The sequence below is a fragment of the Electrophorus electricus genome, chromosome 17 (genome assembly GCF_041902795.1).
Source record: "Electrophorus electricus isolate QZ-2024a chromosome 17, ASM4190279v1, whole genome shotgun sequence".
In the NCBI taxonomy this organism is placed as follows: Eukaryota; Metazoa; Chordata; class Actinopteri; order Gymnotiformes; family Gymnotidae; genus Electrophorus; species Electrophorus electricus.
Window position 1 is genome coordinate 17,287,576 of NC_137513.1, and position 19,122 is coordinate 17,306,697.

General features: G+C 48.4%; 1 protein-coding gene across 3 annotated transcripts in view; it reads right to left on the reverse strand.

Annotated features, from left to right (window-relative positions):
* The window catches only part of kirrel3l (kirre like nephrin family adhesion molecule 3, like), a 39,421-nt gene extending 26,234 nt beyond the window's left edge, over window positions 1-13,187 (reverse strand). For 2 of the 3 annotated variants that reach the window (XM_035534234.2, XM_081699606.1), the window contains exon 1: window positions 12,449-13,184. In XM_035534234.2, the coding sequence (XP_035390127.1) occupies window positions 12,449-12,488 (40 nt within the window). In that variant the 5' untranslated portion in view covers window positions 12,489-13,184. Of the gene's footprint in view, window positions 1-12,448 lie in introns of all 3 variants that reach the window. The other variant, XM_081699605.1, reaches the window with a different exon arrangement.
* Window positions 13,188-19,122: the final 5,935 nt, after the last annotated feature.

The following is a 19,122-nucleotide window of genomic DNA, read 5'->3' on the forward strand; positions in this document are numbered from 1 at the left end:
CCTGCCTGTGGCCCCCGTACCGATCCAATACCAGCTTCGCAGGATATGAGTCTGAATCTCCAGAAGTCCAGATCAATCTGTAGAGATTGATAGGAGGGGGGGAAGGGGCCATTTGGCTTATCCACACCAGCAGCGGTGTGAGAATTTCTACAGCACAAAGGATGGGGAAATGAGGAGGATAACAGCGAAGGTGAGACAGCAACGCTGAAAATGTACTTTCCTCCCCCCCAACTCTTCTCCGCGCAATCTGTTCTGCTCGCATCCATCCGCTCCCCTCCCTCCGTCCAGAGGAGCAGCCTCCCTGTCCGCATCTCAGAACCACTCAATCTCCTTTCTTGAGGGAGGCTGCTTTTAAATCTTAATTAAAACCGACTCCAGAAGCCCGTCTCCTCCCAAGGGCCAGCCTGAAATCAGCTTAGAACAATCAGGAGGACGGATTAGGAACCGGGCAAGGAGGAGGGAGGGAGGGAGAGAGGGAGATGAGCCCAGAGAGAGAGAGAGAGAGAGAGAGAGAGAGAGAAAACCTAAAGAATAGGAGGGAAAGATAAACATAGAGGGCCCTCCTCACCTCGAATTCCTACCCCCCCCCCCCCCCACCCCCATGAGCAGCGGTCAGAGTCTTGGCTTGACCTTTCGACCCGGGGCTGCTCGGAAGATTAGGTAGACTGCGGAGCTTCTGGAATGGGAAAACAAGCCCAGGGAACAATTGGCTGCCAGGCGTGAAACATATTGGATTTTAATTAGCCATAAGAGCACTCCTGGGCAGTTCTTATAGGGGACGGTGGGTCTGGGAGAAGGGGCCCTGGCCCTTCTCTCTACTCCACCATCCAGTACGGCTTTGCGTTTGTTGTTTTTTTTTCTCTTTCTTTTGCTTCACACGGTTCACTTTCTTTCTCTTTTGTGTGGGTTTCTCATCCTTTCACTCTCTCCTCTCGCTTTCGCTTCGTTTCTCACAGAGCCTAGAAGAAGGAAATGGTGTGTGTGTGGGGGGGTGGGGGGGTGTTGAACCTCTCTCGGTGTGCCTGGCTGCTTGTTCACATGTGCCTAGTGAGAACGGCAAACACACACCCCTCTCCCTGCTCCTCAGGGAGCTATCCGCCACCCCTAACCTCCTCCCCAACCCCCGAGACTCCTTCTCTTTCAGGAGGTTGGATGGGTCGCGGCCACTGGAGGAAGAGAGCGAGAGCGATAAAGTTGAGCTGGGGAAAAAAAATAAATCCCAGGTGATTATGTGATATCGGACAGATTGAATTATTTCAACGGAAAGAGCAGGGGCGGGGGTGGGGGTAGGAAGGGGGCAGAAATGAAAGGAGTGGAAGAAAAAAGACAGTAGGAGGGAGGGAGAGAGAGAGGGAGAGAGAGAGAGGGAGACAGAGGACAGAATCATTTGTTAACAGCCCTGCCAGGAGGGAAGCGACTTCTGCCAATGTGGAGAGGAAAAGACAAGTCTTATTTTAATGGCCTCTAAACTTGTAGCCAGGAGAACGCTTGCCACATTTTACGGGCCGTATTGAGGCGCTAATTTGCAGTAGAAATCATCCATCGATGCTGGATGTGTGAACTTTACATGGGTGGGGGGGGGGGTTGTTCCAAGTGTTGCTCTTATTATGCCTTCTGGCTTACGTCATTGATCTGCCAGCGCGTCTGCGCTGCTAGCCTCTGCTGGCGCTAATTACGCCGCTACCTAACGAATGCGGACGGTGGGGATGCAGGCCAGCGAGAGCACACACACCCTCCGGTGGCAAGGTGGCTGGTCAGAGACAGGCCATCGTCACCTCCGCATGCAGAAAAAAGCAAGTCGCTAATTGGTGTGAAGCACACACTATCAGAGGCCTGTGTTATGGGTATTCGATGAGGCTGGCTCATGTTAACACGAAACACTAGACTGTGGCGTCCTGGAGAGGTGGAAAACATGGGGGTTACAGTGAGAAAGAGGCTAAAACAGAGAGAGAGAGAGAGAGAGAGAGAGAGAGAGAAAGAGACTGCTTGTTTGGTGGGGATGATGACTGTTCAGTTCTAGTGCTGGTTTGTCCCCAGCCTTGTGTGAGGGAAGTGCTAATGGACCTTCCTTCTGCCTCCGCCGTGCTAAACAACCAGCAGTGTCCTCAAGGAAGCTCAAGGAAGTGAATTATAGGCTCGACACCTCCGGAGACCTCAGCTCACAGCCAAGCACTTTCAGCGCAAACGCAATGCCCGCCACAGGGAGAGCTGAGCCTCGTCGATGGAAAAAAACTTCTCAGAATTCTCCTGTTCCCTCTTCTCCTCTCTAGTCAAATCAGCTCCTCTTTGGCGTGCTCGCTAAGAGCATTAGCATAACAAAGGCCTCGGCACCGCTGCGCCCCAGTGCTAAGGGGGCCGACGTCAGCCATGTCCTTGAAAAGAGCCTCCCACGTCCGTCCGCCCGGCGGCCCTGGCCACCCACCCTGCTCCAGCGCCTTTTTCACGCCAATTCCCGACACTTCCCAGAGCAGCAGTCAGCGGGAGTGCACCCGAGGCTCCGCGGGGCGGCTGAAAGGGCTAATCGGCCGGAGCGGAGGCTTGGCGCTCCTCCCTGCCTCCTCCTGGCCCCATGGGCCGCTCTGATTGGCTCGCACTCGCCCATCAGCCTGCTTAACTAGCCTGTGATTGAATGGGACAATTAGCGGATCATCTGTCAGCCCAACTGAGCTCACCCGTTGAAATAGCATGTGCGTATGACACGCCCACATGCTGCCCCACGACTGACCCCCCACCCCAAGCACATGAAGACATATTCTCTAAGCTCTTGTACGGGTCAGTTTAGATTCATCTTTGGTGGATGCGAGTACACTAGCAGTTTTGCTGCGTACTGTCACTGGTGCCCCACAATGTGGCTACATAAAACTTTCCAAAAGCCTCATCAAATACTGAAGCGAACTTGCCCACTCTTCCGCAAGGCTTCAGTTTCATACATTCTCAGAAAAATGTTGTTTTTTTCTTTCAAGCATTTACATCCCTGCCCTGTTTTCAGGGGATGCTCATAAATCAGTCTATCCTCTCGGTGTGCTGCCTGAAGTTGCACAAAGCTGGTAGAGCTAGCTCGAGACCGGCGTGCTAGAGCATGCCTCCCTGGAACAATGCAGAGACAGCAAGATTTCCACTCCCTCTCTCGCTCGCTCTCTCTCTCTCTCTCGCTCTCTCTCTCTCTCTCTCTCTCTCTCTCCCCCTCCCTCTCTCTCACCTCTCCTCTCTCTATATTGCTTCCATTCAAGAAGAGCGGCTAAAATTGCCTGAGTGTCCATCCAGCATTCACCCAGCCCAGCCCACCACGGCATGGCCCCACCTCGTTCGTGAAGGGAGGCTGCTTATGGGTGGCGAACAAGACAAGCAAGCCTAAAGAGTGGGCGAGACCTCGTCATGACCACGCCTCTCTCCCCGCCCCCTCAACCTCGATCTCCCCACTGCGTGGGAAGAGCAGACCAATCGCCTCTCCTCGTACGACCCCCTCGTCCACGTCTGCCAACCCACTTCTCCCACCGCCCGTTTATCTGTATGTCTAATTACGCTGTCTGTCCAGCGTAATTAGTGCCTGGATAAATGGCGGCCTCTGAGACACCCCGCACATAACAGATATCGGGAGCGTCGGGGAGAAAATGGGCCCTTGCACCAGGCTGGATGATAGATGCGGCCGTTGCTTTCAGCGGGGTGGGGTCCCGCCCTCCCACGCCTCCGTCTGTGGCTGGAGCTGTGTGTGAGCAGACTCCGTGTGCCCTCAGGACTTGTGAGCTCCCAGATGCTTTTGCGCGTGTGGCACCTGGCTACACGCGTTGCTGCTAATCGAACTTCTCTTGCCCTTTGTCCATTAGTCGACATCATTTGGAGTTACTTTCACACTCTCTCTCTCTCTCTCTCTCTCTCTCTCTCTCTCTCTCTCTCTCTCTCTCTCCCTATGCTCTTTCCCTCTTTTCCACACCAACACCTATAGCCCGTCAATTCTGAGGACAGAATTTCAAACGTAAACAGCCAACATCCTGTACAGCAAGGCTGAGGTATCTCTTTGTGGGGTGTGCGTATGTGTGTGTGTGCGTGTTTGTGTGTGTGTATGCTAGCATTTCCTCCTCTCCCCCCCGGGAATTGGCAGAGTTTGGATACTTGCGTGCTGCACCAGACACAGTCCATTAGTAACTCCTCTGTCTCCCGCTGGGTGCAAGGCTGGGTTCGGAAAACTGCTGTAGCAGAAGGGATTGTGGAAAGCCTCCCCAGATTAGGGCTTGGGGCCCTGCGCGGCCTTGACTTCCCCTCCGCGAGAGGTGCGGGATCGCATTCAGGCCATCGAAACCTACTCTTTCCTCAGCTCTTTTTCACCCACCCCATCACGCTTCAAGAACCTGTCAACATCTACTTAGTTACAGCTATGTTGCATTCTCCTTCTTTCGTCCCGAGGTGTCGAAATGCCCCGTGTTGTTCTCCGTCTCCTATTTCAGGTGGGGTGTATCTTGGTGCCCGGGGCTTTGTTCTTCCCTCTTCCAGCGAAGAAAAGGGTCCCTTTGCTTTGGGACAAGGGTTTCCATTACTTTCTGAGCTAAGCCGTTGGAAGTTAATCTCTTTGACCTCCTCCCCTGCTCTACTGCTTTCTGCTCGGCGCGGGCACGTCATTTTGTAAAAGTGCTCCTGAGGTTCCCGTACACTTCTTGCTAAATGTTTTTTTTTGTATTCTTCATCTTTTGTCGACACCTTTCCTCAATGCCCCCTCCCCCACCTCCCTGGCTGAGTCCCGTTTCTCATATCTGTGCTGCGCTCGATAAAATGATCGTGTTTGCAGTACCGGCGGGTTTGGGTAGAGGGGGGGATATAAGGGCCAGATTGATGGTTCCTGATTGACATGCTTCAGCTGATAGCAAAGTGGCTGCTTTTTCTCTTGGCGTCGTTTCCAAACCCATGTTGCAACATCCCAGAAACGGTGGGGGTGGAGGGAGGGTTGGCGGGGTCAAAGAGAAACTAATAAAAAAAAAAGAGAAAAAAGTGCATGTGTGGGTTGGGGGGGGGGGGTGCGTTATCAAAAACAGAAATCTGACAACCTCAGTCCGGCTGAGCGGAAACAAAACAGCAAAAGCAGATGGACCGCTCACCGTAGCAAACCGGAGAAGCCACGGCCCGGGAGGCCCCTGTGTTGTGCTTTACGGCTGAATCGCTGGGATAATATTTGCACTCGCATTCCACCGCAAACCCCCCCCGCCGCCCCGGGTCCAAACCTCTCGCCTTGCAGGACGCCGGTCACCGGGGGCTCTCTCTCCGTGCGAAACCCATCCGCCGCTCACGTTACCGGTGTGCCAACCTAAGGTTAGCAAAGCGATGCACGCTCATCGCCCACTTTGGTAGAATCCTATCTCTTACTATCCACGGATCACGTTATTCACCCTCACGCTCTTCGCCAATGGTCAATGTCTGACTACAGGGCTGGAGTTGGCTGGATATTTTTGGGTGACAGATCCCCGAGTTCATCGGTGACAATGGCGAGCGTGAAAACTCCAGTGACAGAAACAGTGTCACCCACTACCATGCCATTGGCATGTCACCATGTCCCTGTGCTGAGATTGGTCCATCCCCCCCAAACATGACTCAATCGGCAGTGAGAACTGGGGTAGGGGGTGGAGCCGAGTAAGCGGCGCACGCCAACATTTGCTATTCACTACAGTCTGTAAGCACCCACCAATTAAATGCATTTTTATGGTTGATGTGCTTAATAAAGTAACCAGTAACTATAAGTGCAAGTATGTGTTTGTAGTGCACTTGGTGGTGAAAGTAGTGCAAGACATATCCAGATCGATTCCTGGCACTGGGGAGGGCATCTAGAAACAGACCATTAAAAAGTTCAGATGAGAAATTGGTGCTAAGCAGCGACTAGGCAGCAAAAACCGTGCAAATGCAGCGGCGTGTCAGGATGAGGCCTTGCGGTCTTCACGAGGCGCTGTTGTTTTCCCCGAGGCGACCGAGGTGACACCACGCGATTGTTAATTAGGCAATGAGGCTTTGACTAATCACTCTGCAAAGGGCACACAGCCTTAACCGTGAGAAATCCTCAGCCTGGCTTAGCCTGACTGCTTACTGGACATACCCACGCTGCAGACAGGCAAAAACAACCCTCCGTAGCCAGTCCTCTGGGCATAATTGATGTAGGAATGTTTATCTATAATTACAACAAACAGCAAAACCAACCGTGAGCATACGCTCAGCATGCACCATAATAAAAACCCTCGGCCTATTGAAACTTGATGGCCTTCTCTGGAAGAGCAGCTATATCTAATATTAAACTAGTAAACAGGCAGATAAATAAACAGATAGGGTTCGTAACTGAATGGATTTTCCCTTAGAGGAAAGCGTCCCTGGGCACCCAGGCCATCTTTAATCCAAGGTTCAGGCGCCCCGCCTCAGGAAGATAACGCGAGCACAGATACTGCTGCAACACTGAAGAAAGATTTCAATTTGCCGTCACTTTCTGTGTCCCGGCGGGAGATATGAAATTCAGTCTTGGAGGAGCCTGATCTGACCGGACCAACCACGGGGACAGCAGCATCCTGGCTCCGGCAACACCCTTAGTATGCAATGCGGTGCCGTGGTGGGGTGATGCTTTTTCAGCACTGGCCATGCCATTTTTTTGCAAGTCACGGGCTTCTAAAAATATCAGGATACCATTTGAAAGTGGTTCTCTCCCGGGGCATTGTTTTAATGATTTGCTAAAAATTAACCATACCAATTGCCTCTACCCTCTTTGCGGGCTAGGAAGCAAATCGCAGTGCAAACACACCCTTTAACTTGGCAATGGATGCAAGTCTTGGGAGATAACATTATCTAATCACTTATCTCTGGGCAAACGCACTTCCTGTCTCTCGGCCCGCTATATAAAGAATATATTAAGAGTATTAAAGACTTGAGCATGTGGTTAAAATTATAACTCCCGGTACGGAAGTGTGATCAGACGACTCATGATCCGACTTAAGAAACGCCGAGAGTCTTTGCGTTCGTAAAAAGCCGAGAGTCTGAGATCCTGAGACATTCTGAGTTTTATGAGTCACTGGGAAGCCGCCGAGGACAAGCCGCCCATTTTAATGAAACAGAACACTGACCCACTATGACATCATCGCCCTCGAGTGGGAGCAGGAAGGGAGCACAGTTTCTCCTTTGTCTCCACGCCTGAGCAACAGGAGTCAAGGATGACTGAGGGCAGGGACGAGATGAGAGGAAGAGGCCAAAGAAAGCAAAAAAGAGCAAAAGAAAGTAACATGAAAGAGGGAAAGGAAGAGAGGATGGGTGCATCCTGTGGCTCCCCCACACGTGGCCACGGGAGCTGCGCTTGCTATTGTCCTGTACCGAGTGCACCTCACGCACAGTGTCCACTTCTTTAGGGCCGCGTGTCCACACGGCCCTTCTGTCTTACCCTCCATTACCCTGCGGGGTTTATTGCTCTTTGTGCGTGCGTGCGTGTGCGCATTTGTGTGCCGGGAGGCGGCTGTAGGCATGCGGTGGAACAACACTACTAAGGCCCCTGGGTTCATTGTCTTATGATTGTGGAGGAGTAAACAACAGGGAGAATGTGTGTGCAGCAAGCTGGAGACAGAGGCAGCTATTGTTGTACAAACCCCTCACCCACCCAACTGCCGTACACGCAGGCCTGATGGTCGAGAAGTTGCGGCAGGATAACAAGTCCAGGGGAAGCACGGGGAAAACCGATTCTGGAGCATCTCCTCCGTGGGGGGGGGACGTTCCCTGACACTTGCCATCACGTCTCCGTGGATACAGACCTCGTGTGCTAAATGACACACGGCGCGCAAGTGGATTTGGCTCCGGGCGCGGACATGCCTGCTCGCCCCAAATTAGATGCTGCTGCCTCGTTTGGCATCTGGGGTTCGAGAGAGGGGTTTATTTTTCGACACGCTATAGTCGCAGCACCGCTCAGATCTACGTGGCAGGTTTAAGCCGTTCTAGCCATCTACCCAGTGTAAATTCCTGCAACATGCCTGGTATATGTACTCTTTATGTTGGTGGGGGAGGGATTGTTTGTATGGTTCGCTCGCTACCGTAAACAAATCTGACCTTTAGGCTGAGTGTGTGTACACGTGCGTATGTGTGTGTGTATGTGCATGCGTGTGTGTATGTGCATGCGTGCCAGCAGACCCTCTGCACGGAGTTCTGGCAGAGCGCTAGACTATCAAAGTAGGCCAAAACTCATCCACATCTTTGCCATGGGAACGCCTCCTAAATAATGCAGCAGTCTTCCCGCACCAGGCGAAATCTGCTGCATCGGCGCTATTGTGAGCTCTGGATGTCACTGGCGCATGTGTACGTACACACACACACACACACACACACACACACACTCACATACACTCATACACACACACACACACACACACACACACACACACACTCACACACACACACACACACACACACTTACACACACACACACACACACACACACACACACACACACACACACACACACACACAGAGTCACAGTCATCATCCAGCTTATTTGCCTTCCAACTTTTCCTTTTTTCTGCCAGTTAGACTTTGCTTAAGAGAACCAGATGGAGGGAGAGAGAGGAAGAGGGTGAGTCGCAGGGCACAAAAAGGAAGAGGAAAGGAGGAAAATCAGGATTCTCGGCATCGTCACGTCGCTTATCTCATCATTTCCCTGCCATGACACATACGTGCCCCACACAGCCGACGCTCCTGTAATCCCCGCCCCGCCCCGCCCCGCCCCCAGGGCTGACAGACAGCCTGATCTCTGTAACCAGCGAGGGACTTGAGAGTCAAAGGTAAGGGTGTGGGGTGGTCCAGCCATCACACAATCGAACAGCCCAGAACCCAGAATGCATGAGGCATGGACCCGCGACCCTCCTGGGACCGCCTCGCCTCTGATGTGCGCGTCTGTAGGGTTAACCAGATGCACGCGCAACAATTAGTCTTTGCCTTTCTATCCGTCGGTTTCATCTGGCCATTCCTATCCAGCTGTCTGTTTATCCGTATAAAGTGCTTGGGTGGAGAGCCCACACCTCCAGAGAGACGCGGGAGACAGCAAAGCAGAGCGATAAATTTCCTCTGAACTTTACAAGGTTCAGGACTGCATGGTGATGGGGCAGAGGAATAAGCAAGCAGCGGGTGGGGGTGGAGGCGAGGGGTGGGGGGTGGGGGTGTGATCTTTGTACATTTCTTTTGAACTTAGCCTCTAAGAGACAGCAACCCTAAGCTAAAGGTTCCAAAAACTCCCTCGCCCAAGATTACTCGGAATACTGATGTCGGCGCGCCACAGAATACCGCCAGGATGCTTGGGGACATTCCGAGAAAGCAAATTATGGATGGGAGGCAGGAGCGCTGAGTGCTTTGGTTCGGGCATACATATGAATGTGTGTCACAGAGGCAGTGTGTGAACAGTCTGTTTTTCTCCAAGTCTCTGTCATGTTCTGCCTCAAATGCTGCTCTTCGCTAGTAGTTCTGAGCACCGGTGTTGTCAGATAGCGCCCAGCTGCGCACGCGTGCGCGCGCGCGCGTGTGTGTGTGTGTGTCGGTGGGTGGGTGGGTGCGTGGGTGTGTGCTTGCATGCACAAGGTAGCGAGTAGAAAAAAGGTGAGTACAAAAGCTAAGGTGTGTGCATGTGTGCTGTGTTTGTGTGCATGTCTCTATATGGATGATGTTATATGTACTGTATATGCCTGAGAGAGAGCTAGAGATAGATAGATAGATAGATAGATAGATAGATAGATAGATAGATAGATAGATAGATAGATAGATAGATAGATAGATAGATAGATAGAGAGAGAGAGAGAGAGAGAGAGAGAGAGAAGGCAAAAGGTAGACAGAGAACTCCAGGCATGAATGTGGGGTGCAGCGTGCATCCGTTAGCTGTGGATCTGGGAATGTGCAGTGTGTGGTGAGTCAACAGTGTGCTGCCTGTCACTACTCCAGGCTTGTATAGATGTCAGGTGAGTTGAGTAGTGGAGACCATCTGGGAGCATGTGGGAAGCTCAGTGCTCCTCCCTAAGCAGCTGCTTGCAGTCTGTCAACGAATAGCCTGGGTCTGCTACCACCTTACCTCCCTCCCTCGCACCCACCCACACACACACACACACACACACACACACACACACACACACACACACGTGGTGGCATCTGATTGAAAAACCACATGTAAAATACAAGGGATGAAAGAGTTTTATGCTGTCTTTTAGCACAAGACTTTAAAGTGCACCCTTTTTAACACCAATATTTCATATTCAACACCGAGGTGGTGGGTAGTCATATAGTCAATGATAAGCACCTAGCCTACCTTAGCCTCGGGGAGCGCGCGCGTGTGTGTTTATTTAAGCATCTAGGAAGATGCTGCCCACAGCTAACTCGTGCTACTTTTTCAAAGGCATTTTATTACATTTCCTTCTAATATTTTCCAGTTTGAGGCTCGCCGACGGCGCGTATTCTGATTCCACATTTTAAATTTAATTACTGATTCCGTCCGTGTCCATGATCTGGTCTCATTGATCAAAGAGACAGAGAGAAAGCGCAGGTTAAACATTTTTTTAAATTCATACACTTTAATTCATACTACTTCTTGTGCCTGACTCCTGGCTGCGCAGTGGTAATTGCGGAAAGTGACGCTTTCCGGTGGGCGTTAGCAATACAACATTTTAATCAAACATTTGTTAAAAGGCGTGGAAACAACGTGTAGGTAGAAAACAGGCTAGTTATCCACAATGAAGAATTCCACTTTTTTGTGATAGCAACCCATAGCACAGGGTTCGCACAGCGCCGCCCTGGTGCAATAAAGCGTGCAGCACACTGTGGATGGACTATACGTGATCTCCAATTATGCCGGCGGACTTTTCTCGCCTTTTATATATTACTACCCCATCGGTTACCAAATTATCGTGACCATAATTCTCGCTCCTCTATTGTCCGGACGCTCCCGCGCACTGCACGCCGGCTGGCGCACCTTCTCGCGCTCGCGCTCAAAACAAAGCATCCGTTCGCACACCGCAGCACGCGGTGGCCGAACATTTTCCGTGCGCGTAATGGTCCGCGAAACGCTATCAAACTAAAATAATGAACCAGTCAGCATCGTCACGGTCATCCCTTAAGTTAATACCCCCGCAACCCTAAAGATATCGCTCATTCTGTCTGAGCCCGCAGAGTAATTGTCACACCTCAGTTCGCGTGCGAAGGCACGACTGATGCTCCTTTAATGCTGTTGCATTATTCCGTTTGAATAAGGCGGCCCCGTTGCATGAAATTCTCCTTGTTATTAAGAGGTGCTTCTACTTTCCGCGAGGCTGTACCCTGTGATAAGGGCACTTTCTGTGCCCATTGGACTTCGCTTTTAACGCGCGCTTTCCCCGCGCATCTGCCCTCGTCGGCGGAGGCTTTACGTGGTCACACTTTGGCTCTTGGTCATATATGTCCTTTTTTGCCAGAAAGGTCGACAGGTATATATTGCACAAAGAGTCAAACGAAAAACCTGAGGGGTTACATTATATTAAGTGTGTTTTTACTGCAAAAACAACTACTTTTTAATCAACTCATTTGTAGTTCATCCCGAGGCAAATTTACCTCTGGAATATTTTGAGGTGCTTTAAATAGAGGGATGGTTTTACCATGTTAATTAGCACAATATGGGGGTGCAATGGCCGCAATAGGGAAATATACAACCGTGGTGTGTTTGTTTACACAGACATGTCTCGTGAGCTGTAAAAGAACGCCCGTGCAACGTTGCAAACGGGTACGCTGAGCTCCGCGCGATGTGCTTGATCAACATCCAAATCGCAAGTGCTGATACATAAAAGTTAGTCAGTCTCTCTCTCTCTCTCTCTCTCTCTCTCTCTCTCTCTCTCTCTCTCTCTCTCTCTCTCTCTCTCTATCTCTCCGTTACGCACACACACACACACACACAAGCGAAGTTTGCACATCAGCGATACATGTACTTTCCTGTGCTACGGAAACCTACTTCAGCAAAACACGCATTCCCATTCGCATGCAGCGTGCTGAATTATCAGACGAGAGCTCCAGTACCTCATAATCACACGAGCTCTAATACCAAGCCAGCGCGAGAGGTCTACACAGTTTTGTTTCTAGGGGAGTGAAAATACGCGTGAAAATACCGCATGAAAACACACTGCATGTTCAAACGTGCAATATTAAGTAATGAACTACGGTGATGTCCAAGTTGAATCCGCAGACTGGCATCGTGAACCTTTGGCGCAGTGCTGCTCAAGACTGAGTAACTGGACAAATGGTTAAAAATGAGAATCATCTGAGTGATGACAAGAGACAGCCCTTAACAGAAGACAGATGTTCCTGTTCTGGCAATAAATGAAACAGATCGCATTAATCTTATCGTGGAACCTGGTTTGACGCAACGCACCCGGGGAAGAAAGCAATGGATAATACTGAGGTAGTTTTAGACTGCAGAGCACTGCTGTTCAGAAATCAATCGTCTTACCTGCTCCCAAAAGGCACAGAACGACGTAAAACCTCAGCATCTTTCTTAAATCTTCGTACACTTGCCACCAGGAGTCCTTAAAACTGCGCGCCCCAAAAAGCACACGCTCCGTCGTTTCGTCTGCACGACTGCTCTTGAGAAATCTCGCTTTTAGACTAACCTCTCTCCAAGCCAAGAAAAATCACAGGGCAATTAAAAGTAATATCTAACGTCACCGATAACGACAGCTTCAGTCTTTCTGATGATCCGAAAGCATTTACGAGGTGTCTGTCCTCTGAGTTCTAAACTTTTTTTTTCCCCTCCGGCGATTAACGTTTTGTCACAATTCGAACTGCTCCAATTAGCAGCAATTAAGACAGTCAATCCGTGTCGGCTCGATTCATTTCTCCGCGGTGAACAAAATCCACGACTCGACGGTCTGTTCAGGAGGGATTCGGTATCGCCGCCTTCAGCTCAGTGATGCTCCGTTCTCTTCCACGGCCCGAATCCGTGTCAGCACCGGCCGCCGCGAAAGCACCACTTACGTCCCACCTCTATGCGCTCTTACGCGCAACTCCCTCCCGTCTTTATCGCTCTTCCGTTGATTCTCTCGTTGCACCGGCGGCGGGCGGGGAGAGCCGTTCACTGGCTAACAGTCGCGGGGCATCTGGTACGTTTGGGCAAGTCCAGAAAAAAGGTGTCTGAGAAGGAGGCGGCGTTCCTCGTCCGGCAACTACATGCCCACTTTCTCAACGGGAATAATGCGCGCTCCACAGGGACCAGGATTGGCCTACGCCCCCCAGGGACCTACGATCGTTTATTAAAGAAGAAAAGGGGATGGCTTGACGAGAGGTTTGGGTGTAACGGGCGGGGGTTAGAGCGGTAGGGGGTGCTTGGTTATGCCAAGTTAGGGAACAAATAAACCGGCGTGGAAAGTAAACAGATGTGTTATTCCCAAACAAAAGAATTTGAGTAAGTAAAGAAGAGAGATGATCGGATTGATGTGTGCTTATCTAGTACGTTTAACGAAGACAACGCTATCTTTTGTTTATTTATTTATTTGGTGTAACATGTCAAATAAAACTTATCTTCATCAGTTTATTCAGCGGTTAAACAAAGTAATTAGCGCCGAATTATGTATAAAAGGAATATTTAAATGTTAACGAAGTTGCTCCTGTGGTTTAGCAGTCAGCCAATTCTGCATCAAAAATGGAAATGACTTTTCATTAACGGAAGGGGTTTTGCGCTTTGATGTTCATTTTCTGCCCTTCCATGTTGATTGCAGTCAGCTGGGTGATAGAAGATCAGTGGCTTCAGTCAGGTGCGAACGACCTCAGCTGTGTGTTAGACGGTTGGACATTAAAGTGCTTTCCCATCCAACAGAGCACGATTTGCAACGTTTAGGACGAGAATTCGACACAAACTACAAACATCTGGGCTCTGCACCGGCGCGAGCCGCCGACCGGGTAAACCTCGGCGTCTTCAACGTGAACTCGCGACGGCGCGCGACCGAGGCGCGTGAACGAGCGCTTGTTTGTGCTGAACGTGGAAGCGAAAACGGTGACACCCGTCTGGATCGGATAATCAAAGAGCATTTCTTAAGAAAGAGATCCCACCAAGTCTCTTTAACTGGTAAATTATTAACATAAAGGATAAAAGAGGGGCCCGAGTGTAGGTTTATTAATTATAAATACAGTTTGATATTTACTAAACTGTTCTGTGGGAGAAGCGCCGACAGTAAAGACGTCGTTTGCATGGTAATTGTAAGGAAAAGTTATAAATTAAGCATGAAGCGAAGTTATATGGAAATGCGCCTCCCCAGGAAATGAGAATATTTTAACAAAATATTATCTCAGTCCCTATTTGACCCGGGGGTCAATTAGAAAAGAAACGTCAACGTCGGGAGTTGAAATTAAAATGGGGGGGCTTTCTCTCGTGCCTAATTTGCAAGGCTGATGCACAGTTAAAATGAAACAAGTCTGTTGTCTCGAGATTGCATCTTAATTTGACAGGACGCTGAAGAATTTACCAGGATCGGAAAACGACGGGCAACCTCAGCAAGGCTACATGAAACGGAAGTGTTCTTTCATGCGATACAGGTTCTGGAGTCTGAGTGAATCAAATTATGATGCAATTTAACGGTTCTCGTATTCGGCCTACATTAGCGTCTTATAGTTCTAAAATGGCATCTGCATGCAATGCATATTTCAGTTTCAAAAATGTGATATCCATGAAAGGTCAGTTTATTATAGGCCTATTAACACAACACACAACAGTTTCAGTGGGTGTAATGGACATTATTATAACGATTATATTAAATGTAATGATACATTAAATGTATGCTTACAAATAGGTTAAAATCAAAAACCATATCCATATACCATACTATATGTAACTGCGAAAGACGCTGCAGACAGATATGAGCCGTTTTGGCTTGTACGAAAGCATGCCAGGGCTGTCAGTTTGCTCTGAGGCGGCAGATGCCCAGCTGTTGGTATGTGTTCCCTAAAGATCAGGACTGAATGTGATCCATGCCACTATGTGTGTGTGTGTGTGTGTTTGTGTGTGTGTGTGTGTTTGTGTGTGTGTGTGTGTAGCGACTGTAGCCATGGACAGTTTGCATTAGTCATCCTCTAGGCCTGCCTCAGTGGTCAGATTCTGACCTCGAGGCTACTGTTGCCTGGGTATCTGTGTGGGGCTGTACGCTGTCAACCCAGCAGTGACACTACCACGTGTAACAGCTCCAGCAACTCCGCTGTGCCCGGTGCACTCGTAGCCACGTCTGGCCATGCCATTACCGTGACAGTATCACTGCTGTGTAGAGAATGGTCTGCCAACCGAATAGCATCCAGTCAGCAGTGATGTGATTCTCTGGTCAGCTTCTGACCGGTGCAGATCAGGACAGAGGGCGGCTGACTGTGGATGCACACAGATGGACTACGGGACTATAATTGTTCACCCTTGTGTACCTTATAAATGCAAGGTACACAAAGTACACAAATATATATATAAAAGTGCTTCACACGTCACCTGCACAGCTGATGAAGGACCTCTTTGAGAAACGTCCTCTTTCTCTGGAAACTCTGTGTGCTTCAGTACAATTTTGAACATCTCTACGTCTCTTCCTACAGTACATTGCAATTGCTCACTTGGAATCTTCTTTGGATATAGATAGACACATACACACACACACACACACACACACACACACACACACACACACACACACAAATATAATATAAACTATAATGTACAACTCTGAACAAAATGTTACCACTGCATGTGTTATTCCATTAACTTCTTACAACATTTCTCCCAAACTCCAAATACAAATATTGTCATTTAGAGCATTTATTTGCAGAAAATGACAACGGGTCAAAATAACAAACATTTGCAGTGTTTTCAGACCTCAAATAAAACAAAAGTTCATATTCATTAAACAAAAACAATATGAACAGTTTAACTTTTGGAAGAGTTAGGAAGAGTTCAGAAATCCATATTTGGCAGAATGGCCCTGACTTTTCAGCCACAGTGCTCCGGCCTCTTGGCATGCTCTCCGCCAGGTCTTCCACTTTGCTCATTAAATAAGGTGTGATTTATCACTCCATAGAACACATTTCTATGATGCTTGCTGTTTAAGGTAGTGATCTCAGGCTTGTATGCAGCTGCTTGGCCATGGAAACCCATTTCATGAAGCTCTTGGTGCACAGTTCCTCGGCTGAAGTTGTTTCCAGAGCTAGTTTGGAGCGCTGCTGTGAGTGATACAACAAAGGGTTTTTAATGTGCTTCAGCAGTCGATGAGGCTGCGTGGTCTGCCGATTCATGGCTGATCTGTTGTTGCATGTAGATGCCTCCATTTCGCATTAATAGCATTTACAGTTGACTGAGTCAGATCTAGCTGAGCAGAAATGTAACACACGGACTTGTGGCACACATCGCATCTGACGGGTGTGCCATGCTTAAATTCACAGAGCTCATACTAGTAACATACACTGCCTGGCCAAAAAAAAGGTCACCACCTGGATTTAACTAAGCAAATAGGTAAGAGCCTTCCATTGGATAATTACTGCATGGGTGATTATGTTTCAGCTGGCAACAAGTTATTTAACCCTAACATGCAGTGAGTAGCTTCTCATTTGTTAAACAACCATGTCGAAAGACATATCCTGTGGTCGTGGAAAAGATGTTAATCTGTTTCAGAAGGGTCAAAATATTGGCATGCATCAAGCAGAGAAAATGTCTAAGGAGATTGCTGAAACTACTAAAATCGCATTATTAAAAAGTGGAAGGACAGTGGGGAAACATCATCTTCAAGGAAGGAATGTGGTCTGAAAAAATCTTGAATCATCGTGATCAGCAATCACTTAAATGTGTGGTGAAATCAAATCGTAGAAAAACAACAGTAGAACTCAGGGATATGTTTAATAGTGAAAGTCAGAGCATTTCCACATGCACAATGCAATGGGAACTCAAGGGACAACTGTGTAGCCTTAAGAAAACCACTTGTCAGTGAGGCTAACAGCTTCAATTTGCTAAGGAGCATAAATATTGGACTCTGGAGCAATGGAAGAAGGTCATGTGGTTTGATGAGTCCAGATTTACCTTGTTCCAGAGTGATGAGCGCATCAGGGTAAGAAGAGAGGCACTGAAGTGATGCACCCATCATGCCTAGTGCCTACCATACAAGCCTGTGGGGGCAGTGCTATGATCTGGGGTTGCTGCAGTTGGTCAGGTCTAGGTTCAGCAACATTATGTGCCCAAATAATGAGGTCAGCTGACTACCTGAATATACTGAACGAACAGGTTATTCCATCAATGGATTTTTTTCTTCCCTGATGGCACGGGCATATTCCAAGATGACAATGTCAGGATTCATCGGGCTCAAACTCAGGGAGCATGAGACATCATTTTCACACATGGATTGGCCACCACAGAGTCCAGACCTGAACCCCAATGAGAATCTTTGGGATGTATTGGAGAAGACTTTGCGCAGTGGTCCAAATCTCCCGTCATCAATATAAGATCTTGGGGACAAAAATGTTGTGACATTGCAGAAGCTTGTGGAAACAATGCCACAGTGAATGCGTGCCATAATCAAAGCTAAAGGCAGTCCAACGAAATGTTAGAGTGTGTGACCTTTTTTTTTTTGGCCAGGCAGTGTATATTTAGATTTATATACTGGGTAGCAATGGGTGTGGACGGATGTCCACATACCTTTGTTCATATAGACTGAATATATATATATATATATATAACTTCAGTATCTTCAGTAGGACAATATTAAAGTGCCAGTCTTTCCATACAGTATTCTGCTGTAATGAAAATCCCTCAAGGTGGGTGAGCAGGCATTGGCTGCATAGGGTTCAAGGGTACCACTCTGCTGCAGGTCCTCTGGCTTCTTCAGGAGCAGATCTATTTCAGAAACGTGACCGTGCTTATTGCTTCCTCTGCAGATGTGGGGCTTCTCTGTTGGACGTGCTATATTCTTAACCTGGGGTGTGTGTGGTTAATTACTAGTCTCCAGATTCAGGAACCATCAGGTGCCACTGAGATACAATGTACATGCTTTTCCTAAAGGGGTTTTTTGTCCTTGTGGTAGGTAAAGAGAGCAGGCTGCCAGATTTGTGTTCTGACAGTGATTCTACACCTACACCAGGTCTTACAATCCATGTTTTCTGTATTCATTGAAGGTGAAATGGTCATTACTGTGCTGTCAGGCTGATGACGTTGTCTCAGGGGATAAGTCTACTATTTTCTCGGTTCTTTTATGTTTTCTGCAGTGGTTTTTTTTGTGTGTGTGTGTGTCAAAGTAATCTAACCCAGATGTTCCTAACCCAGATGTTCATAAGCCAGTCTTTGGGCTCAATCACACATCAGTATGCTTTTTTTTTTTTTTTTGTCAGACACGATCCAGTGCAAGTGGTTCAGATTAGGGCAAGTGCCGGTATTGTGTTACATCCGTCCTGCGATGCCCCTCCCACTCAGTGGAATTCGTACAAATAAACACACCTTGTCACAGCTCTTAGCAAAGATATGCGGTGGTCGGGGGTCCCCAAGGTATGCGGGATAAGAGATTACAGTGTTTTAGAAAACACTGAGTGATGCATCATCATCCAAATAAGTCAGAATCTGTCACTGTTTGATGGTGAAACTCTGCCACTATTTGAAGATGTCAGGATGAATTATTAATAGAGTTGGTTTTTTTAACAGCCTCATTCCTCCCATGTTTAGTGCAGCAGTCTCGAATCCCACGGGGTGCAATATTGTCTCGATTGACAGGACCACCACTGTAGAATCGGCCCTCTTCTCTTCTTTAGGGATGGGTTTTTTTTTTCTGTCCCGCCAGTGAACCACAGACTCAAGGGACATGAGTGAACACTGAGGCAGGATTCAAACATGGTTTCATTTGTGTTTGCTAAATGGCTTTGCAGCCAACTACTTGTTCGTAAGACAACAGGGCTGTGTCTGATATATCAAACTTTAACCATATCATTTGGGAATCTACAACCTTATACAAAGAATTTCAACATTTATCAAATGAATCTGACATACTGTAGAAATGATTTTGTCCTCTCCTATTTCCATCACTTTTAGGAATTTTATGCGAGGAGGATGTCATGCTTCATTTTGACTGTGAAAAATTTACCTAGACACCAACACTGCTTCCTACAGGGGTTTATTTGAAGGATAGACTA